The sequence below is a fragment of the Balaenoptera musculus genome, chromosome 1 (assembly GCF_009873245.2).
Source record: "Balaenoptera musculus isolate JJ_BM4_2016_0621 chromosome 1, mBalMus1.pri.v3, whole genome shotgun sequence".
NCBI lineage: Eukaryota > Metazoa > Chordata > Mammalia > Artiodactyla > Balaenopteridae > Balaenoptera > Balaenoptera musculus.
Genome location: NC_045785.1, coordinates 53,088,567 through 53,113,176, shown reverse-complemented (window position 1 = coordinate 53,113,176; position 24,610 = coordinate 53,088,567). Strand labels below are relative to the sequence as shown.

Here is a 24,610-nt window from a genome sequence, read left to right as displayed (position 1 = left end):
TCTAGGTGAATTCCTCCGGTATTTAGGTGAATTCTTCCCTTTTCAAGGTTCCCAAAATACCTTGAGATTTCTGTACCTGTTAGTGAGGTAGCCTTCCTAATTTATCTGATAAAGCTGCTGGGAACCAAAGAGTTTCCAATCTCTGGAGGGAGCAGATAGAAAAGATAAATGTTTCAATTCGCTTACAAAGGTATAATTTACCAAATTACTGTAAGTCATAATTAGTTTGAGGGGAAGATTTCCTTATACCTGGAAAACACAGATTTAAACCAGTAATTTTCCAGATAGAAACCATAAAAATTATAACCATATTCAGCAGTTCACTCAGTCCTATGTAACTAATCCTTTTTGTTAACAGTTTTATGAAGCCATCAGGTTTCCCATTAGAATTCTTTTGACTTCTTACCCAGTTCAGCATTATGGTCTGAAAGTCAGAAACTTGTATTTATCCAAAGGTCCTTTCTATAAATCTTCTTGAAGAGGAAGCATTTTTGCAAAGGCCTCAGAATAAAACCACAACTGTCTATAATAACAAAAGACTTAAGAAAGCACGTTTAAAATCTGATTACAATGCAACTAACGGAGAAACTTGGTTACTGCTATGACATACAACACTTTAAGATAATAACTAGAATTATGACTGATAACATTTTACCAATTTTAGGAACTCTATATAATTTCTAGGATATCTATATTAGTAACATTTACCATACAATATAACCTAAGAAGATTTATTACTCATTTGGCAATAGTTCCCATGTAATTTAACATACCAAATGAACCTAATTAGTTTAATATCTCTCTTTGGGATGTTTCAGGGGCCCCTTGAAGCATCCCAAAGTTAGCTAGAGGTCAAGAGGACTTCATTAGAATTTGATTTAGGAAGTTTCGTCAAAAAAAAAAAATATCAAAAGGGTTTAGAACATTCAGTCAGATAGGACCACAGGTCACTGTGAAACAATAGTTATTCACTTAGTCAAAGTAACAGTAAAAGATTTCAAAGGCAAATACAGAACACGTCACTTAAAAGGTAAAGAAACTTGAAATCTGTTATCAAAGGCAGTTCAACATTTTAAGAAATCTTGTCCTCTCGAGAGAAAAAGCCAAATTCAAGTTTTGCACCAGCTTACTTTTAAAATTCATTTACTCAATTAATTTTAAACTTAGTCAATCCTGACCATGCACAAAACTCTTTTCTTGGGGTCCACTTTCCATAAGCCTTTCATGACTTTCTGTACCATCACTTAATTTTTTTTCCATCCAGAAACAGACAGCTGTGAATCAGACCTATTTCCTTTTCCCTTGATAAACTGCAATTCCGTTCCTCATGCGTTCTTCACTGAAAACACACATCCTACTTTCCTTAAGCACCCGTGAACTGTCCTCTATATCAGCACTCTGTAGATTGGTAAACATAAATCCAAATAATAATTTCTTGAAAAATGTGCTTTCTTATGGAAAATACCTCAGTGTGGCACCAAACATATTTATTAATAGTTCTAAACCTTTTGTTTCTCTGTAAAAGGAAGCCAATGTTCAGTAATTAATGTTTCAGTATCTTATTTTATTTGGGAATGACCTAACTGTTGAACAAACTTCCATCACTTAACTTAGCACAACTCTAGAATTTCAAGTTACCAAAATCTGGAGAGACTATTTTAGACAGACATTCCTAAGACAAAATTATTCTTAACAGAGTTTATCTAAAATCTCTTATCTCATTTACATTTTCTTTCCTTAAAAGTTTCTTCGCATCAAGTTACTTTCCTTGCTGACAAATTTGCTACAGATATAACAAGATTTTATTCAACTTATATTAGACCTAAGTGCAATAAAAGTATTACACTTAATGTTGATGACTCTAAAGACATGTCTATATTAATTAGATCAACAAACTTAAACATTAATACCAGGTATTAATTTAATACTGAATATTTCCCAGTTCACGTGAACCTGAAACTAATTCCGGCCATTAACCTCCTGCATTTTTTTTTTGTTGAGAATTTATATAAACAATTTCCTTTAGTCCAATTAAGTAGAACTCACAATTTAATTCTGATAATACCATCCAAAGGTAAAAACAAAAATAATGCACACATAAACATATAGACAGGCACAATGAAAGATCTCATAACTTCATTTTCTAAACTGTCATGAATCAGATATCACAATATAAAACTCACTTGTTGTAAATAACTGTTGGAATAAGTTAAAGAATTTTTTCCATCCTTTTTTTTTCCCCCTCAGTCTCAGGAATTAGAGATGATCTAGAAAAGATAAGTAATCCTGAGAGCTCTGGTCTCAAGGCACACGGAGAGAAAATCAGGTTCTCCTAGTAGGACTTATTCCCTCAGGGTTAGAATTCTGAAGAAATTTTTTAAAATTTTTAATTTATTTATTTTCTCCTTCAAGCTAGCTTTCTCTACTGGTTGGGAATTAAACAGGGGTTGGTTAAACTTCAACTGGCAACGGGTAGTTAATTGGCACAATTGAAGGTTCATAATTTTCGTAGATAGCCCCTTTTCTTTCTTCTTCTTTTTATTTTTATGGTCTTGAAAAGTTGGTCAGCCAATGTAACAAGGGTGTTTGTATGTAATGTGGACCAACCTAGATTGTGTCTTTTGACTAGAGTAGCTAAATCCTCATCTAAGCCTTCTAAAAAGGCAGAGTTAAGCAAAGGATCATTTTGGTCATTAGAGAATGACTCAGGTGTCAAGCCAGAATATTGCTTGAAAGATTTTTTCTAACCTTTCACAACAGTCCAGAATTTATTCATCCGATCTTTGCTTGCACTGTTGAATCTCTGTCCAGTGTACAGTTTGTTTGGGAAAAGCTCTGGGATAACTTTGAGTTATTTCTGAGCTAATTCCTTGCATTCAGTGCGAGCCTATGATTCAAAATCCACTAAAGGGGTGTTTCTATTCTGCTTTCTTTATCCATTCCCTTGCTTTGCTTTCAGAAACTAATAGATGTATTAATTGACATAGACCTGAAAACTGAGCTTATATCTCCAATGGTTAACTCCATCAGAAATATAAATCCCAATGGATCCTGACTTGGATTGGGAAATTCCTTAGCCACGGCTCTAAGTTCTGCTTGGGTCCAAGGTGTGTACGTAAACACCGAGGATGGTTCATCTCTCCCTGTAATAGGTTTCTCCTTAAAGGGAAATATAATCACTTCTGATTTTTTATCCTCCTTTGCTGGGGAAAGGGGAGCAGCTGGAAGCAGAAGAGTTGGGAGAGAAGAGATAGCGTCTGGGCCAGGCAGTTCAGATAGAAGAGGGTACGTGCGAGGAGCAGAGGGAGAGACAGAGAGCGCTAGCAGCCTTTTTTTAGTTTAGAAGCTCCTCGTACCAATTAAAGTAAGCATTCCAGTCGGCTTTTTCTAACTGTGTGCACAAAAATAGCAATTTTGGAATATCAGAAGACCCCAATTTGGCCATTTTAGGTTGCCATCTCCTTTAGTATAATTTCCCCAATTAAGTAGGTATTTGCAAGTATAAACCTGACTGAGGTGTTGGTCAGAGGCTGGTTTTCTGACGTCCCTTGTTTCTGTGTCTGAGAGGCTCTATTCCCCATTTTAAAGTTGAATTTTTCAGGGATAAAATTTACTAGTGAAACTGTGTGGTGGGCCAGTGTGCTGCTAGTGAACTTAACCCCTCTAGGCATCGCCCTGGGGTCATTTCAGCCCTCTTACGTGTCTTTGTTTCTCCCTTGGGGGGTCTAAGACCACCGTGGGTGCTCGGATTGCTGAATGGCCAATTCTTATCCACGACCCCCAGTCGAGCAAGTGTTTTAATTAACGCGTGGATTTCCCTATGGGACCACTGCACGGTATGAGGACTCTGCCTCCACCACTCCCGTATATTTCTCAGTCGCCTGAGAAAGTCGTAACCTGCGGGAGGAGTCTTCCCTGTCCTTCAGAGCAAAAGCTCTCATGTAATATCTTCACTTTTATCCCGACAAATTCTATTAAGGCAGCTGAAATGAGGAAAAGCATCAGATCTGCCTCTTACCTAACAACTCAGCGCAGACCACTCAGTCTCCTGCAACTGAGCAACCCCAGTATCTTTCAGCCAAGCCCTACATGTACATTTTTCCAAGCTGGCGCAACCGCCGATTGCATAGACTTCTGGGGTTCGCTGTGTCTCTCGTGCGCCCCCGCGTGCCCATCTGCGGTTTCGCAGGCTGCTGCTGGCTCGGGTGTGCATGGAGTTGGACGACAGCAAGTTTGGGTGCACCTGGTCCGGAGCCAGGATTTCATTTCCAGCCTCTGCAGGTGAAAGAGAATCCACGTGCCAGGGAAGCGAGTCTCCTGTCCTCACCAGCGTGAGACAAACCAAACGCCTGGCAAAGCTACCTCGTTAGAATCTTCACATGTCGCTAGAAAACCAGTGATCAAGGAAGGGTTTGAAAGGAGTAATTATATTGGTATTTCAATTATGGACATAAATTTTCGAAGCTGTGGGAGAGAAGTCACAGTAGTGTTTCAAGCCCTTGATCCCCTGCTCTGCTCTTTAAGCTACATTTAATTGATGCATCTTTGTCGTGTCGGGCGATCACACATAATGGCTTTGTGAAGCCTGCGCTGTGGCTGCAGAACTTTCGGGTAAGGAATTGTCCACTGAGCAGTCAGGACACTTCCGGGAAGGGCGGCGGGGAAGGGAGTCTTCTAGCCCCTAAGGAAACAGGGAGCCCCACCCACACTCTCTGCCTTGGTCGGAAACAAGCATGTTGTGGCCTTCCTAATCCTGGAAACAAAACATTTCTGTTTAATTCATGGGTCGGTACTGGTCTATCTGGCCCTGGGATCCGCATTCTATTTGGCAGCCAGAAAAGGAGTCTGTCCCAGAGCGGATGGGGAGGTGGTTTGGAAGAGACAATGCGATTTTTGCTTGTTCCCCCGCCCCCGCCACCGTGCCCCCCCGTTGTGTGACCTTGAGCAGATTTCTAATTTACTTGGTTAGTTTCCACCTTCTGTAAACAGTGGGGACAAGAATACCTATCCTGAAGGACTATGCTGGTTCATTGGGTTCCCCCCCACAATATTTTATTATGCAAAATTTCAAACATACAGCAAAGTTGAAAACTTTCACAGAGCATATCCACCACCAAGATTGTCGTTAACATTTTACTAAAATGTTTTATCACACAGCTGTCCATGTATCCGTCCATCTATTCACCTATGAATCCATCTTTTCAAAAATGCATTTCAAAGTAAATTGCAGAGAGATTTAAAAAAAAAATTGTATCTGGCATAGTGCCTGGATATTTCCATTCAAGTATTTGAACACTTATGTTGTGCCAGTACTGTGCTAGGTGCTGGGGATACAAGTCTGAAAGACACTGTTTCTGTCCTCAGGGTGTTCAGAATTTGGCATGAACAGAGACAGGTTAACAAATACCAACTCTCCCACAGTTGACATGATAGGGGAAGCTCAGTGTGAACCCCAAGCAGAGGAGAGAGACTTATCCTGTTCTGTGAGGTCAGGGAAGTCTTTCTGGAGGAAGTGACATTTCAAAGGAGACTTTATGATAGCCTCTACAACTACTGTAATACAGTGTAATGCGCACATAAACTAGCTTTACTCTACACCTCAGGGTGGTTAATTAACACTGAAGTTGTACCCATAGTAGAAATCTTATGTCCAAAGATGGAGAATTAGTATTTGAAACGCCATATATTTCTGGAATGGCTTCAACAGCAATGGAAAGATGATATACTTCCAGAATGGCTTCAAATATCATCATCTAAAAACTACACTAACGAGTGCATTAATTACCTAGAGTTAATTTTTAAGTTAATGAAATGAATGTGTACAAGATCTGTGGTTGGTAGGAGGATGGAAGAGGCACCCCTTCTCCCCTTGCTTAAACAGGACCTAGTGATCTAAAGCCCAACACCTTCAGGGAAGCCTTCTAGGTCTGGAACCCTCAGTTCTGCATGTCCCCTCCCACCTCCACCCCCTCCTCCGGAAGGGTTTATCTGGTGGGACAGAAAGTCTGAATGTTGTTGCAATTGCCTGGGACTGAAAATTTTCAAACCAGGTGTTTGTGGGAGGACCCAAAACATTTGATCTTAACCCTGTCTGCACATTAGAATCCTCTGGGGAGCTTTAAAAAAAAATTCTTGGATCTCACCCTTTCTCCCCCCAGTCCCCATTTAATTGGTCTGGGGTGTAGCCCGGGCATTGGGCATTTAAAATATCCCCAGGTGATTTTAATGTACAGCCAAAGTTCAGAACCATTGGCTTAAAAAGACAGAAGGCAGCTCACCGAGCTTTCTGGACAGGTGGGGCTGTGTTTTGTGTTGCCCGCCGATGAATGTTTATACAGGTGGCCAACTCACAGACTTGTCTCAGTGTAACATACCTCAGATAGCAAGGCAGTGAGGGAGGTAGGCCTGTCTTCCTGTCCGCTTGTAACAGTTGGAGGCCGCTGATATTTACCAAAAAGAACTTTCCAATTGTAACTGACCACAGATCAGAAGGAAAAGGGAGGCGAGTGCTCCAGCCTAGCGGTTCTCTAACTTTAGTGTGCATCAGAGTCAAATGGAGAGTCCGTTAAAACACATGTTGTTGGGCCGCACCCCAGAGATTCTGATTCAGTTGGTCCAGGGCCGAGCACACATTTGCATCTCTCCCAGGCGATGCTACTGATGCCTGTCAGTGGTTAAACGTTGAGCAGCATCGTTCGCTGTGCTAATGAACACTGTGTGCAAAGGCCTAAGGGCAAGAGAGCTTGGCTTATCTTGGGAGGTATTTGGTGACACTAGTGTTAATACTACTGCTAGATATTTAGATAGAAGCTAAATCATGAAGTGCCTCAAAAACATGCTGAGTTTGGACTTTACCCTCAGTGCAATGAGAAGCCACCTAATTAGGTATAAATACCTAGGGGGTCCCTGGTGGCGGGATGGCAGGGGCAAGACCTCAGCTGTCTGCTCCTGGGGATCTGGGAAGGTGATAGTGGTGATGGCGATGGCACCGCAGCTGTGGACGCCAGAGGGGCAGGAGGCAGAAAAGGGTTGAGAACAAGGAGGGAGAACACTTCCGTGCTTACTGTAAGGCAAGGCAGTCCCTGGAGGAGTTGCAGTTCAGTATCCCATAATGTCTGTGATAATTATTGTTATGTATAAACTTTGAGGGTGTTTTTGGATGAGACTAACATTTGTTGTTGTTGTTGTTCAACAAATATATATATATATAGATATATATTTAACATCTTTATTGGAGTATAATTGCTTTACAATGGTGTGTTAGCTTCTGCTGTATAACAAAGTGAATCAGCTATATGTATACATATATCTCCATATCCCCTCCCTCTTGCGTCTCCCTCCCACCCTCCTTATCCCACCCCTCTAGGTGGTCACAAAGCACCGAGCTGATCTCCCCGTGTGATGCAGCTGCTTCCCACTAGCTATCTATTCTACATTTGGTAGTGTATATATGTCCATGCCACTCTCTCTGTTTGTCCCAGCTTACCCTTCCCCCTCCCCATGTCCTCAAGTCCATTCTCTACGTCTGCCTCTTTATTCCTGTCCTGCCCCTAGGTTCATCAGAACCTTTTTTTTTTCTTTAGATTCCATATATATGTGTTAGCATACGGTATTTGTTTTTCTCTTTCTGACTTACTTCACTCTGTATGACAGACTCTAGGTCCATCCACCTCACTACAAATAACTCCATTTTGTTTCTTTTTATGGCTGAGTAATATTCCATTGTATATATGTGCCACATCTTTATCCACTCACCTGTGAATGGACACTTAGGTTGCTTCCATGTCTTGGCTATTGTAAATAGTGCTGCAGTGAACGTTGTGGTACATGACTCTTTTTGAATTATGGTTTGCTCAGGATATATGCCCAGTAGTGGGATTGCTGGGTCATATGGTAGTTCTATTTTTAGTTTTTTAAGGAACCTCCATACTGTTCTCTATAGTGGCTGTATCAATTTACATTCCCGCAAACAATGCAAGAGGGTTCCCTTTTCTCCAAACCCTCTCCAGTATTTATTGTTTGTAGATTTTTTGATGATGGTCATTCTGACAGGTGTGAGGTGATACCTCATTGTAGTTTTGATTTGCATTTCTCTAATGAAGACTGATGTAGAGCATCCTTTCCTGTGTTTATTGGTAATCTGTATATCTTCTTTGGAGAAATGTCTATTTAGGTCTTCTGCCCATTTTTGGATTGGGTTGTTTGTTTTTTTAATATTGAGCTGCATGAGCTGCTTGTATATTTTGGAGATTAATCCTTTGTCAGTTGCTTCGTTTGCAAATATTTTCTCCAATTCTGAGGGCTGTCTTTTTGTCTTGCTTATGGTTTCCTTTGCTGTGCAAAAGCTTTTGTTTCATTAGGTCCCATTTGTTTATTTTTGTTTTTATTTCCATTTCTCTAGGAAGTGGGTCAAAAAGGATCTTGCTGTGATTTATGTCATAGAGTATTCTGCCTATGTTTTCCTCTGAGAGTTTAATAGTGTCTGGCCTTACATTTAGGTTTTTAATCCATTTTGAGTTTATTTTTGTGTATGGTGTTAGGGAGTGTTCTAATTTCATTCTTTTACATGTAGCTGTCCAAATTTCCCAGAACCACTTATTGAAGAGGCTGTCTTTTCTCCATTGTATATTCTTGCCTCCTTTATCAAAGATAAGGTGACCATATGTGTGTGGGTTTATCTCTGGGCTTTCTATCCTGATCCATTGATCTATATTTCTGTTTTTGTGCCAGTACTATACTGTCTTGATTACTGTAGCTTTGTAGTATAGTCTGAAGTCAGGGACCCTGATTCCTCCAGCTCCATTTTTCTTTCTCAAGATTGCTTTGGCTATTTGGAGTCTTTTGTGTTTCCATATAAATTGCAAAATTTTTTGTTCTAGTTCTGTGAAAAAAGCCATTGGTAGTTTGACAGGGATTGCACTGAATCTGTAGATTGCTTTGGGTAGTAAAGTCATTTTCACAGTGTTGATTCTTCCAATCCAAGAACATGGTATATCTCTCCATCTGTTTGTATCATCTTTGATTTCTTTCATCAGTGTCTTACAGTTTTCTGCATACAGGTCTTTTGTTTCCTTAGGTAGGTTTATTCCTAGGTATTTTATTCTTTTTGTCGCAGTGGTAAATGGGAGTGTTTCCTTAATTTCTCTTTCAGATTTTTCTTCATTAGTGTATAGGAGTGCAAGAGATTTCTGTGCATTAATTTTGTATCCTGCTACTTTACCAAATTCATTGATTAGCTCTAGTAGTTTTCTGGTAGCATCTTTAGGATTCTCTATGTATAGTACTATGTCATCTGCAAACAGTGACAGTTTGAATTCTTCTTTTCCAATTTGGATTCCTTTTATTTCTTTTTCATTTCTGATGTGCTGTGGCTAAAACTTCCAAAACTATGTTGAATAATAGTGGTGAGAGTGGGTATCTTCCTCTTGTTCCTGATCTTAGAGGAAATGGTTTCAGTTTTTCACCATTGAGAACGATGTTGGCTGTGGGTTTGTCATATATGGCCTTTATTCTGTTGAGGTAAGTTCCCTGTGCCTACTTTCTGAAGAGTTTTTATCATAAATGGGTATTGAATTTTGTCAAAAGCGTTTTCTGCATCTATTGAGATTATTATATGCTTTCTATCATTCAGTTTGTTAATATGGTGTATCACATTGATTGATTTGCGTATATTGAAGAATCATTGCATTCCTGGGATAAACGCCACTTGATCATGCTGTATGATCCTTTTAATGTGCTGTTGGATTCTGTTTGCTAGTATTTTGTTGAGGAATTTTGCATCTATGTTCATCAGTGATATTGGCCTGTAGTTTTCTTTTTTGGGACATCTTTGTCTGGTTTTGGTATCAGGGTGATGGTGGCCTCGTAGAATGAGTTTGGGAGCGTTCCTCCCTCTGCTATATTTTGGAAGAGTTTGAGAAGGATAGGTGTTAGCTCTTCTCTAAATGTTTGATAGAATTCGCCTGTGAAGCCATCTGGTCCTGGGCTTTTGTTTGTTGGAAGATTTTTAATCACAGTTTCAATTTCAGTGCTTGTGATTGGTCTGTTCATATTTTCTATTTCTTCCTGGTTCAGTCTCGGAAGGTTGTGCTTTTCTAAGAATTTGTCCATTTCTTCCAGGTTGTCCATTTTATTGGCATATAGTTTCTTGTAGTAATCTCTCATGATTCTTTGTATTTTTGCAGTGTCAGTTGTTACTTCTCCTTCCTCATTTCTAATTCTGTTGATTTGAGTCTTCTCCCTTTTTTTCTTGATGAGTCTGGCTAGTGGTTTATCAATTTTGTTTACCTTCTCAAAGAACCAGCTTTTAGTTTTATTGATCTTTGCTATTGTTTCCTTAATTTCTTTTTCATTTATTTCTGATCTGATATTTATGATTTCTTTCCTTCTGCTAATTTTGGGGTTTTTTTTTGTTGTTGTTGTTCTTTTTTCTCTAATTGCTTTAGGTGTAGGGTTAGGTTGTTTATTTGAGATGTTTCTTGTTTCTTGAGGTAGGATTGTATTGCTATGAACTTCTCTCTTAAAACTGCTTTTGCTGCATCCCATAGGTTTTGTGTCATCGTGTTTTCATTGTCATTTGTTCTAGCTATTTTTTGATTTCCTCTTTGATTTCTTCAGTGATCTCTTGTTTATTTAGTAGTGTATTGTTTAGCCTCTTTGTGTTTGTATTTTTTACAGTTTTTTTTCCTGTAATTGATATCTAGTCTCATAGTGTTGTGGTCGGAAAAGATACTTGATATGATTTCAATTTTCTTAAAGTTACCAAGGCTTGATTTGTGACCCAAGATATGATCTATCCTGGAGAATGTTCCATGAGCACTTGAGAAGAAAGTGCATTCTGTTTTGTTTAGATGGAATGTCCTATAAATATCAATTAAGTCCATCTTGTTTAATGTATCATTTAAGGCTTGTGTTTCCTTATTTATTTTCATTTTGGATGATCTGTCCATTGGTGAAAGTGGGGTGTTAAAGTTCCCTACTATTATTGTGTTACTGTCGATTTCCCCTTTTATGGCTGTTAGCATTTGCCTTATGTATTGAGGTGCTCCTATGTTGGGTACATACATATTTACCATTGTTATATCTTCTTCTTGTATTGATCCCTTGGTCATTATGTAGTGTCCTTTTTTGTCTCTTGTAATAGTCTTTAAAGTGTATTTTGTCTGATATGAGAATTGCTACTCCAGCTTTCTTTTGATTTCCATTTGCATGGAATATCTTTTTCCACCCCCTCACTTTCAGTGTATATGTGTCCCTAGGTCTGAAGTGGGTCTCTTGTAGACAGCATATATGGGTCTTGTTTTTGTATCCATTCAGCCAGTCTATGTCTTTTGGTTGGAGCATTTAATTGATTTACATCTACGGCAGTTATCAATATGTGTGTTCCTGTTATCATTTTCTTAATTGTTTTGGGTTTGTTATTGTAGGTCTTTTCCTTCTCTTGTGTTTCCTGCCTAGAGAAGTTCCTTTAGCATTTGTTGTAAAGCTGGTTTGGTGGTGCTGAATTCTCTTAACTTTTGCTTGTCTGTAAAGATTTTAATTTCTCCGTCAAATCTGAATGAGATCCTTGCCGGGTAGAGTAATCTTGGTTGTAGGTTTTTCCCTTTCATCACTTTAAATATGTCCTGCCACTCCCTTCTGGCTTGCAGAGTTTCTGCTGAAAGATCAGCCATTAACCTTATGGGGATTCCCTTGTGTGTAATTTGTTGCTTTTCCCTTGTTGCTTTTAATATTTTTTCTTTGTATTTAATTTTTGATAGTTTGATTAATATGTGTCTTGGCGTGTTTCTCCTTTGATTTATCCTGTATGGGACTCTCTGCGCTTCCTGGTCTAGATTGACTATTTCCTTTCCCATGTTAGGGAAATTTTCAATTATAATCCCTTCAAATATTTTCTCAGACCCCTTTTTCTCTTGTTCTTCTGGCGCCCCTATAATTTGAATGTTGGTGTGTTTAATGTTTTCCCAGAGGTCTCTGAGACTGCCCTCAATTCTTTTCATTATTTTTTCTTTATTCTGCTCTGTGGTAGTTATTTCCACTATTTTATCTTCCAGGTCACTTATCTGTTCTTCTGCCTCAGTTATTCTGCTATTGATTCCTTCCAGAGAATTTTAAATTTCATTTATTGTGTTTTCATCATTGTTTGCTTGCTCTTTAGTTCTTCTAGGTCCTTGTTAAACGTTTCTTGTATTTTCTCCATTCTATTTCCAAGGTTTTGGATCATCTTTACCATCATTATTCTGAATTCTTTTTCAGGTAGACTGCCTATTTCCTCCTCATTTGTTTGCTCTGGTGGGTTTTTACCTTGCTCCTTAATCTGCTGCATATTTCTGTGTCTTCTCATTTTGCTTAACTTACTCTGTTTGGGGGTCTCCTTTTTGCAGGCTTCAGGTTTGTAGTTCCCATTGTTTTTGGTGTCTGCCCCCAGTGGGTGAGGATGGTTCAGTGGCTTGTGTAGGCTTTCTGGTGGAGGGGACTGATGCCTGTGTTCTGGTGGGTGGAGCTGGATCTTGTCTTTTTGGTGGGCAGGGCTGCATCCAGTGGTGTGTTTTGGAGTGTCTGTGAATTTAGTATGACTTCAGGCAGCCTCTCTGCTAATGGGTGAGGTTGTGTTCCTGTCTTGCTAGTTGTTTGGCATGGGGCGTCCAGCACTGGAGCTTGCTGGTCGTTGGGTGGAGCTGGGTCTTAGCGTTGAGATGGAGATCTCTGGGAGAGCTCTCGCCAGTTGGTATTACATGGGACTGGGAGGTCTCTTGTGGTCCAATGTCCTGAACTTGGCTCTCCTACCTCAGAGGCTCAGGCCTGACACCAGGCCAGAGCACCAAGACCCTGTCAGCCACACAGCTGCTGGTCTTGGAGAGTCTCCTAGGGAAGGGGTGGGGGAGCTGCTGCAGCTCACCCTGGGGGCATAGACACTGGCAGCGGCCACTCCTAGGAGCTGATTCTACCGTGAGGAAGGTGGTGCTGGCAGGCGCCACTGTGTGGAGACTAATATTTAAATCAGTAGACTTTGAGTCAGCAGATTGTCTTCTGTAATGTGGGTGGGCCTCATCCAATCAGTTGAAGGCCTGAATAGAACAAGAAGACTGGCCTCTCTGAGCAGGAGGAAATTCTCCTGCAGTCTTCAGACCTCATCTGCACCGTCAACTCTCCTGGGTTGTGAGCCTGCCAGCCCACACTGAAGATTTTGGACTTGCCAGCTTCCATAATTGCATGAGCTATTTCCTTATAATAAATCTCTTTACACACACATCATATTGGTTCTATTTCTCTGGAGAACCCTGACCAATAAAATGTCAGACAGGAAATTTCTGCTCCTAACCTTTACAAACGGATGAATCCCATCCCTCAGGGTGTGGGGGTCCTTGGAATCTGTTTTCAAACAGCTATCCTGAAGTTCCCAGGAAATAAAATGTTTCTGGAGTGGCTGGTACCCCTCACTCCATCACATTTCTTCTGCTCTCCCAGGAGAGGAAAGTGGGGCACATGCCCAGTCAAGACATTAGGCAGGAGGGGCAGGTGACACTGCACCTGTCATCAGCTATGGCTGCCTTGAGAAGAATGCCTAAACTGCAATGGGAATTCCTCCCAGAATGTAGAGCTGTATGGGGAGTTGACAGACTGGGTCTTCTTTGTCAACCTCCAAAATATACGTCTATTTTTCTTGGTCTCCTAGCCTTTATTTTTGTCTTGCAAGTGCCTTGTGTTGTGGAGCTAAGTTAGGGAGAACTGAAATAAGCTTTAAAAATTTGGGGCTAATTTAGAAGCCATGTGTGGGTGCTCTATGACAGTTTGCTAAATTGATGAATTTCCACCAAGATTTACTGAAGACTCTTCTGCCTGCAAATTAGCTGAGTGGACTGGGCAAGCCACTTACTCCCTCTGCCATGCTTTTCCCACCTGTGAAATGAGAGTGGCATTGTGGCAAGCAGGACAGACTCCACTTCTGAGGCTGCCACAATTTCTAAAATCTGATTCTAGAAGGAGGATCAGAAAAAATATTTGCTCCTAAATAGCTCTGCCCAGCACAGGTCCTGATACTTGACAGCAGCGTCTCCGGGACTCAAGACCAAAGCATCTTCTTCCTCCTTAAAGTGAGTGGAAATGGAAGCACTGCTCAGAATGGGTGCAGGTTAGAGACTCTTACACACACATACACACACACACACACACACACAGAGAACACTTCCAAATTTCAGTTTATCTTGGTGTTATACAGACAGTGAAATGTTTCTTTTTTCATCTTTACTTAAATATAGAGAATTTGAAGTTTGAGAGTCAAGCTGTCAAAAATTTTACATTTGCAGGAGGCTGACATAAAACTGGAACTATTACCTAAAGTTAAAATTGTGTGTTCAAAAAAGTCTCACTATTCTGATTGACTTTAATAGGAAAACAGAAATATAAATAAAGTATAAAATTGGGGAGAGGAATTGGGGACAAAAAGTTTCAGTTTCTTATAAAGTTTGAAAACACTAAGGAAAGGCGATGTGGCTCCATCTCCCAAGATAAGATGGTGGGAGTCCTCATCCTGAAAAAGTGTGTTCCTGAAGAGGGATATCCTCCCTAGGTCACCTGGGAAGGGGTGGCTGTGGGCAGGGGTGGGAGAAGGAACCCAGGGACTGAGTCAAATGGGCTGTCAATTCCAGAAACTGGGAGAAACCAAGGGGGATTACTGGGATAGTGCTTCTTTAAGTGCAAAATGCTTACAGAAAATTGAATCATCATATTGTGAGAAATTGATTCTTATTACCACCTTAAATCCTTTTGATTAGATCAAGAATAAAGGACTTTTGCTTCTGTCCATGAATTAAGTGCTATGGGAATTGCCCTTAGCACCTGCTGTAGTAAACAATGGAAGAGTGGATATAATATATGAAAAAACAGTTTTCAGACATTGGACAACAGGTAGCACAGGATTTTAATGCCCAAAAAGAAGGGAAACAAGGGAAGGTCTACAAGTGCCCCGGTTTACTGCCTGGAGGCAGTACCCAGGCTACAACCCAGGGAAGGGGAACCAAATAGACTCCATGAGTTGCAGAGAGAGATCAAAGTTCAGGGAGGCCATGGTGGGTGAGCTGTAAGGCAGAGTGCTGGCCAGGAGGGAGCTGCATGGAGTAAGAGATTAGAGCCCTGCAGCTATAGAGGCCCTTAAGTCTTGGTTGGAATACGAATCTGCACATGCACGAGAGGGAACTCTTCAAGGAAAGAATCACCTGGAGTTCAGACAGGGCTGTGGATGGTTTCCACCTGTCAGAGTGGAAAGACCTCATGATATACAGGCATTGGGTAGAAATTTCAGAATGCCTTAACAGTGGGACAAAATTAGCTCTAAAGGCTGCATTAGATCTGCCCTAGGAAAGCCTGAAAACAAGAGTTGAAAGGATCAAACTGATTATGAGTTAACATAACTGCATGCCAGAACAGTCCACTGCCATTTAAAGGAATGCAATGGAATCCATCACCCAACAATGTAAATTTTACAATGCTTGCATCCAATAAAAAATTATCAGACATGCGAAGAAGCCAAAAGATAAGACTCATCCATAATCAGGAAAGAAAATTCAATCAATAGAACACCCCAGGAATAGCAGAGATGGAATACTATAGTAGATAAGGATCCCAACTACTATAGTCTTAAAATATATTCACGTCTATAAAGCAGGGGCAAAGTACAGCCTGTGGGCCAAATTTGGCTCACTGCCTGTGTGTGTAAATAAAGCTTTATTAGAACACAGCCAGCTTGTTCATTTATGTTTTGTCTACTGCTGCTTGCATGCTACAATGGCAAAGTTGAGTACTTATGACAAAGATTACAAAGGCCTGAAAAGCCTAAAATATGTATTATCTGGTTCTTCACATCAAAAGTTTGTTGACCTCTGATGTAAAGGAAAACATGGACATGAGGAGGGAAAGGGAAGATATTTTAAAAAGACCCAAATAAAACATCTAAAGATGGGACATACAGAATTTGAAAAGTACACTGGATGAAATTAACATGAAGGTGAATGTGACCTAGTCCGTGTTTTCAAAGAAGCATCTCATCTGGTGGGGGTGGGGGGGGGCTGACTTCTTTGACAGTGGATGGGTGTGAAGAAGGGAAGAAAGGGAGTGTGGCTGGGTTAATAAAACAATAGTTTACAATTCCAAATTCCTGGAATGTACCAGGTTAAAATTGCTTGCCGAGGGTTGATGGTAATTGAAGTGCCTTGCCTGGTTCCGGAGGTGGGCAGCAGGCATATGGAGTTGGTATTACTCCCCATCCAGCTATATCCCAGTGGCATGGTTGACGATGGAAGCCTTGGTTTCAGCTTTTTGATAACACAAGCTCTAGTTACACAAGCTCGCACCATTTTAATCAGTTACACACTTTGTTATCTGACTTGGGGCAACAATTCAGAGCTAAGCCACTCTTGGAAATATCTTTTTTTTAAAGGTCATTACTTATTGAAACCACTAATCACCAGCATGTGTCTAATTTCTGACCATCTCCATAAATGGGATAAGAGGTTTATTGTTAATATTTATTTATGTAGTACTTACTACGATCCAGGCACTAGACTAAGAGTTCTACTCGGATTTTATTCATTATAGTGCTTTGAACCCTCCTCTCCCCCATTTCTGATTGAAGAAACTAAATAAATTGGACAAGGTCACATGGCTACTACATCAAGATTCAAACTCAGGCAGTGTGATGCCAAGACTCACCTTCTGGACTGCTATACCGTCTCCTTTGTAAAGTATCTCTTCTAATGCCTGACAACACAGCAGCAATTAATATGAGACAGCTATTAATGGATCCTAGATGTTAATAGGACACTAGACTTTGTGAAAAGTTGATTCTTTTTCTATTAGGGAACAAAATAGCTGATGAAAACACAAAACCAGATGCAGAAATTAAACTTTTTCATATATAATAAAACTCCATTTGCTCCTTGGTAACTACATTTATTTAGAATTTTTGGAAATATCTTATACATACAAACATTCAGCAGTTTTATCTTTCCTGGTTTACTTCCCTCTCATGCTAACTCTAATAAATGATATCATTACTATACTTAAATGGCCCAAATGATGCGGCTATAACAATATATGTGGCTATGAGAGAACTACTCCTTTCACAAATTCCCATCTTCATATCCTCTTAGCTTGGTAAGCTCTGATGCAAAAAAAAAAAAAATGTTTTTGGGAAGGCAGTTATTTACTAGTCATGCAAGCAGAGACAGAACCAGTTATGAGAAGCAATAGTTATATCAATTTACTACAGCAAGGAGTATAAAGCACCACAATTCCTTTATCAAGAGACTTGTTGTAGCGTGTCCTAAAAGGATAATGTGTAAAGAAACAAAACAATGATATGTTACTTCAAAATGTGTATTTAATGGCCATTCCATCAAAATCAAGCAGAATCACATTTCAAAAGTATATATATATAACATATGTATGTATTTTTTTTAAGGTGCATTTTCAAGTTTTATTTGGGCTTTATTTCTTCTTGGCTGCTTGAGGTGTCCTTGCAGATACAATTAACAGAGAACGTTCTGAGGCTGATAGGTTCTCATGCATTGAAAAATAATTTCTAACAACACTGCGTATCTTGGGATACATGAGACATTTCAAAAGCCATGTGTAAATTCAGAAAACTTAATACCAGTAATGAAAGACATTTTCAACATGAAATTTAGGCACTCTATACTTTGGAATAGCCACAAAATATTCCAACAAGAGTTAATGCACTTTGTGATTACATCTACTGAAAGATAGTTCTCAATTAAAATCTATACTTATTAAATAACATTTTAAATCAGAGCCCATTACATTTTGATAATTATTGTGAATCATTTGCAGCATTGTGTTTTAGGTAAATAATGCCACACTACTTCTATTACCCATTCTGATACTCATCTTTTGTGGTGCATTTTTTCACAGAAGAACCTATAACATTCATTGATAAGCATCTCCCTCCCCCCACTTTTCCTGCTAATACCTGAATAAGAAGGCCCCGAACCAACTTTAAAGGTATTCTTGTATTTTCTGCTGTAGTTGCTTTCTTAGCATGCACACTTCAGCAAATGGGAGGCTGCCTGGAGACCAGAAAACAGTCGCCAAGGAGCCATCACTGATTCCTAGGCTCATTCCATTTGTTCAGTCACTTTGTGGCTAAGTGCGTTGCTCCATCTACGTTCCTACACTGTGTGCTGCTCGACTGACAGGTATGGAGCCAAGCGGAGGGATACTCAAATTTGTCACTCCACTTTGCACAATGCCAAGGCCATCCAGACCTTGGCTGACTTTAGTAAAAACTCGCTGATCTCTGCAGTGTGGTTCTGGGGCTTCCACCTCCTCGTCTGAAGCCTGAGGTGTGGGAATGATGCCTGCCTACTGAAATGCTGTTAACTCCAGATGAACTTCCCAGACTTGAACATAACTTAGCATTGTTAGAATTCAGAATATGGATGCTAATTGTTCTTGCTGAGAAGAAGGTGCATTTTCTCAGTAGTATGCATTTATGTAGCTAAGAAAACAATTAGAAAGCCATTCAGAATTTTTAGATTACAGTCTGCAAATTGACTCATCGTAATCACCAATGACTAACTTATAAAGATCTACCCAGAGACATGAATTTGAGGCTTATTTGACGATAAGTCGTACAGAAAAGAGCACAGTAATTTCCCACAGGAGAATCTGGTATTTCATCATGGGCATCACTGCTAAGTTAATTACACTGCTAATGTTTTCTGGTGTATCTGAAGAGACAATTAGCATACGTAAATCATGAGTGAGATGACAAGTTGCTTAACATTTGTTTCTGTTCATCGGATGCGATCTGGTTGCTGCTCAGCCTCCGTATGAGTCAGGATGGGGAGAGAAGGACACAAGGAATGAGAGGTTGTTAACTTCTATTTCAGCAAATATAATCAGAACCACTTACTACTAGTTGATAAACATTGACGTTAAATGCAAAACGCATAAGACTCAGCTGTTAGAAATTAACCTCACTAAGAGGTGAGAGAATCTGGGAAACATCAGATTGTCAACTTGGGAAATTCACGTGAAACCTGGGCCATCTCTCCCAAGCAGAGAGGTTGAGATGGTAAGAATGAAGGTGGGTTTGATTTGAGGCTGCTTTTCATCCTCAGAACTCTGTCTTCCTATGGATATTCTACAACCACATCTATCTTGTGATCAGGACCCAAGGCTCAGGACAGCACAGTTAAGACTACAGTTCCTCTCTGGTGTTTTAGAATGGCCACAGCTTCCTCATGTGTAACACCTTCCAGAGTCTCACCATTAACAGCTAAAATCTGATCACCTCGCTTCAATCGGCCGTCATCTGCAGCTGCTCCCTGCAAACAAGAAACATTCCAGTTTAATCTAGGACGATGTAATTAATATTCAAATAATATTAATATTATGGTGTGCATATTAAAAGAAAAACTTTTAAAACTACCAATTAAAGTTATTTCTAGGTAATATTTTTAAATTAAGAAAACTAAGAAAAATGTAGGATATGTTATTTGAATAATGGTTGAATAGTAATCATAATTATGCATTGTTTACATAACATACTAGTAGAAATGTCCTGACGTTCACATTTCTTTTAATACAAGTAGGACCTTATTTCAATATTCAGTACTGAATGGAATTTGAATGTCATATCATGTCACATTAATGAATATGTAGCATACAAAGGCAGAACTGAATCTGGTATTAGTTTTATCCTCTAAATGCGTGAATTTTATGGTATGTGAACATATCTCAATAAAGCTGTTCTATATATATATATATATATATATATATATAAATATATATAAATACACAGAAGTGGAGCATTCCTAAAATTTTGCAATATCATATTCAATAGCTTCAACTTTACCTTTGATCCATCTAATAGGTTTCTAAATGACTGCTTTCATTACATATTCAGTCATGCATGGCTCTTCCGAACGGCACAAAGCAAGTGAAACTTGGGCTTTTCGTCATTCTAAAGCTGAGTATCAAAAACGCCATGATATTACTAGAAATACTTTGGACGAGTAAGGAAAGAAAAGACCTAGAAAATGATTCACAGGAAGCTTTCTCCATCTGTCGGGGTAATTGTGAGAACTCCTTGAAAAGTGAGTGCCAAAAGAGTCCTCTAAATGATGTCGAACTATTGGGGAAATTAACCAAGGCCCGCGGGCACCTGGTCGCTGATGGCCTCCTGCAGAAGCCGAGCTAAGAGGCACTAACACTCCAGAGACCTGTGTCCTACAGCATGGAGGTCCTGAGGTGGTGGGTGAATTATCTAGAATTTCAAAGCCGTGAAAAGGGTGGAATTCCTGTAAAAAGACGTAATAAAGAATATTCAAAACCAGGACTATACTGGGGGGAAAATACCAAGATTAAATAATTTGCAGCTTTATTCAAATTTTTTTTTCTTTTAAGAAAGTGTGCTAACTGCACCGAAGACAGGATTAAACAAGTAATGCTAACGGATAAATCTAACTTGATTTTAATAAATTTTACATGCTGAGATTTAAGGGTTTCAGTTAACCTCAGATACCTGTGTAATTAGTTCTTTAAAAAGCACATTAAGCTCTTCAAGTTTTCATTTTCACTAACGCAAAAAAGGTCGATTTTTCAACTTCCTAGGATGTGTACACTATTTCAGGTATTGCCGTGCTTACTTGATAATTACACTGACCTGAATCTCCTCTCCTACTTTATTAATGTGGCATCTGTAGACTAAACAAGGGAAGGAAGAAATAAATGGCTCACAGACAGACCTCCATCTAGCTTGGAAACGTGGTCTTACCCACTTGCTATGTCCTAGTTTGGTCACTTCGCCTTCCCTATGCTGTAAAATAGGCTCTATTATCTATCTTTCGTCCTGTTCTAAGGATTAAGTGTACGGCACACGGTATTTACTCAATCATGGTGGTAGTATAATAAAATGAAATGAATGATGATCAAACTCATGTTTTCAGATTTCACAGGCTCCAAAAAACCGCTCCCTCAATTTTCAGGGTTGTTGAAGTCTTTAGGCCAATCTCTTGTTGGCTTATGGTAAAATTCGGCTGCTGAAGGGACTAAGATCTAAAGTTGGCTTTGATTTTGAAGTTTTGAAGTTTCCAACCAAACACCTGAAAGAAAATGGAAGGCCCTGACAGCCTGTTAATCAGACTGATTAAGCCTCGCAAATCCTACACACCCTAAGTGTCTGTGATGCTTCCTACTTCTGGAGGGGAAGAAAAGACCTGGATGGGCCAAATTAATTTCTTAGTTGAGCAAGAGAACTGTTAAAAGATGCTTAGGACACCAAAAAGGTCACGTAATAATCCACACCCTGTGTCCACCCTGTGGACATCTGAGATCCAGAAACCTGAATCAGAGATAAACATTTTAAAGAATGTATGTTCAGTGTTTAAAAAAAAAAAGAAAACATATAACTGTAGTTCTTAGATCAAAACTCCTATGGGGGGAATCTTTAGCGTAGTGGGGGCTCACTTTGCAGCCATTCCACTGTCATTATCTCCATAGCTGGCTCTTTCAAATGCAAAGTATAACAATCCTCCCAAAGAATCATTATCACAGCTACTTATGGTGTTATCCTAGGAAAAGGAGGGTTTGTAGGTGGTTTATCCACCTTGGGAATTATCAGACTGGGGCAGCACTGTCATCCAGAATGTTTCTGATCTGCCTTTCCTTTCCCTGTTCATCCATCATCAGGTCAACAGATATGTGTATGGGAATAACATGCCCCCTTGACAGGCATCCTAGCAAGATGGAAACAGGTGTGTAACTCTGTAGCTGCCTAATGTGTTCCAAAAGCAAACGCCAAACGACTTGAGGCTTATGTCAGGTCACGGTTACACCCAATTAACAGGTGATAAGATCTGCATAGGTAAAAGCAAACTTGTATATAGTGTATAGTACAGCCTTCTGGAAAGAGAAAGAATCTATCTTATTTCTTCTTTGGAAGGCCTTTATTTCTTTAGGAAAATAAAGCACTAGGAGGCAATTGGATCAATTAATAAACAAATGATTGTGACAAAAGCAATGAAGAATAAAGTTGTAGTATCAAAACTAAATACTTTCAGAGATCTTTTAGTTTATAACAAATTTAAATTCCAACTTTAATAATGAAATTAAAAACTTATCTAAGAGCCATCTAGTGGCAGTAGCAGAAACCTACACTATGACCTGTGTATTAAGTAGGATGAATTGGACTACTTAATTCTTGAAAGATACTGTTATCCACTCTTTGTTTTTTTCTTTTTATAAATTTATTTATTTAATTTTTGGCTGCGTTGGGTCTTCGTTGCTGTGCGTGGGCTTTCTCTACTTGCGGCGAGCAGGGGCTACTCTTCATTGCGGTGCACGGGCTTCTCATTGCAGTGGCTTCTGTTGTTGTGGAGCATAGGCTCTAGGCGCATGGGCTTCAGTAGTAGTGGCATGCGGGCTTAGTTGCTCTGCAGCATGTGGGATCTTCCCATACCAGGGCTCGAACCCACGTCCCCTGCATTGGCAGGCGGATTCTTAACCACTGCGCCACCAGGGAAGTCCCCCGTTATCCAGTCTTAGTCTAACTCACTGGGTTGATCCTGCAAGTACTTGGCAGACTATTGGAAGAGAGAAACCACCTTCAGCTAAAGCATCCTGAGGTTTTAGTGATGGGCAGCCATTAATGTTGCACTGATCCCAGGCTTGTACAAAGCTTTATGCCATGGCCCTCTGCAATATCTTAAAGTAGAAAGCTAAATCTTTGTTCTAGCAAGAACAATACTTCCAAGGCCAAAGAGCTCTTCCAAAGAGCATGCCATATTCCTTACACTGGCTGTTGAAAGAAGACACTCTTTAAAATCTGTTAGCATCTACTTTTGTAAAATGGTCTAAAGAATATTACACTTCTTGTGACTCCACTTTTATAAAAGAACACTTCTTGCACTAGTGTGGTGTGGGAATTTCCTGTAAGATGAAAATGAAACAAGCATACATGCACACATTCAGGTATCACCCAAAGTAAAGCAAAGCAAAACACAAAAAAAATCTCACCTAAGTTTAAAAAAAAAAAAAAGTACAGTAAAAAGGAAAAAAATACCTTTGCAAATATAGTCTTGACATAAATTGGCAGGTCTCCATGGGGACTTCCATAACCCCCTACAATACTAAACCCCAATCCTTCAGAGCCTTTCTCCAAAGTAATAATCTTAGGTGGAGGTGTTCTGAAAACACAATGCACGCTGTTTAATTCAAGAATAGATACTGAGAGGGAATTTCATTTTAATGGAAGAACACAGATTTGAGAGAGACTTTCATACTGCGAAATGATGATGGTCAGTTTATCAAATCAAACTGGCAGAAAGCAATCTAGAAAGTTATTTTTGAATTTCCTATACCATGCCAATATTTCTGATGTTTTAGAGGTTTCTCTTTCATAAAACCCACTGTTTTTTAACTGAAAATAAAGTCATGATGCTGAAGTTGTCCAAGCACTCTTTTTTTTTTTGCTTAGTTTTTAACTTTTAAACTTACTGTCTAAAGCTGAACAGAACTGTCTTTACATCTTTGAAGAACGTGCACGGAGATGGAGAGGCGGGGTACCACCTGAGCTTGGTGTACACCGCAGTGCACAGGTGGACCTCTGAACAGAGCAGGTGACGGCAGCCCTAGAGCTCAGTAATGGCTGCTGTTATTCTGCCTGAATATCCTCGCTGCACCTGATCCCCACTTCCACTGAGTGTGGGAACTCATTCTTCAAAAACCACCTCCAATCTCCAATGCGATGCTTTCCTGACTCCCTTGGAAGCATTCACCCCCACCTTCTCTGTGCTCCCTTTGTTCTTGGTCCAGATTTCCATATAGCACTTGTCATACTGTATCATGATTTCTTAACCATCTTTCTCCTCTACCAGATTATCAACTCCTTAAGTCTCCGCCCTCTGGGCATTCCCAGCACCAAGCACTGCGCCTGTCACACCCTCAGAATCACGACTATGTAAATGAGAACTGAAATCCAGGAGAGAAGAGAGAAACCAAGGTGAAGCAAAATGGATAAAGACAATTTGTTTCAAATGCATAATTTAGATTTTCAAAGCTTTGTCCAGTGTGGAAGTCATCTCTCTCAGAAACAACATGGGTAAAAATTAAATTACATGTGTGGGCTCAAGGAGTTAAAGCTAAGCTTAACTAACACCGATTTCTTATTCCCATATGTGGTTGTCCAAAGGGTAAAAACCTAAAGGAACTCTGGTACCCGGGCCCTGTCGTCTCACCTGCAGGAGGTTTGTATGCGTATCCTGGCAGGGTCACTTGTTTTGCGGCAGCATGCACGTCCGAGAAGCAGAGCCATCTGATATAAATGCAGCCATTCGTGTACTCAGAGAAATTTGCAAAACTGGGATATGAGCAACCTTTGAATATGCTGTTCTGTCTGACTAGAATATTCTTCCCTCTCCTCCTCCTCGATTTTGCCTGGCTTATTTTAAGCTTGATTTTCAGCTGCTTCCCACTGATACCAGTTGTTTGCTATGCACTTGCTGGTTGTTTACAGCAGGCATCCATAGTAATTGCTGAACATCTATACTGTATATATTATTACCTGTTTTAAATGCCACTCCTGTTTTTC

General features: G+C 39.8%; 1 protein-coding gene across 14 annotated transcripts in view; it reads right to left on the bottom strand.

Moving 5' to 3' along the window:
- Positions 1 to 16,966: 16,966 nt before the first annotated feature.
- PATJ (PATJ crumbs cell polarity complex component) overlaps positions 16,967 to 24,610 on the bottom strand; it is a 349,371-nt gene continuing 341,727 nt past the window's right edge. For 3 of the 14 annotated variants that reach the window (XM_036844784.1, XM_036844815.1, XM_036844794.1), the window contains 2 exons: positions 23,084 to 23,207; positions 16,967 to 19,346 (listed from right to left, as the gene is read on the bottom strand). In XM_036844784.1, the coding sequence (XP_036700679.1) occupies positions 19,200 to 19,346; positions 23,084 to 23,207 (271 nt within the window). In that variant the 3' untranslated portion in view covers positions 16,967 to 19,199. The remainder of the gene's footprint in view (positions 19,347 to 23,083; positions 23,208 to 24,610) is intronic. The other 11 variants (XM_036844844.1, XM_036844882.1, XM_036844830.1 and 8 more) reach the window with 10 other exon arrangements.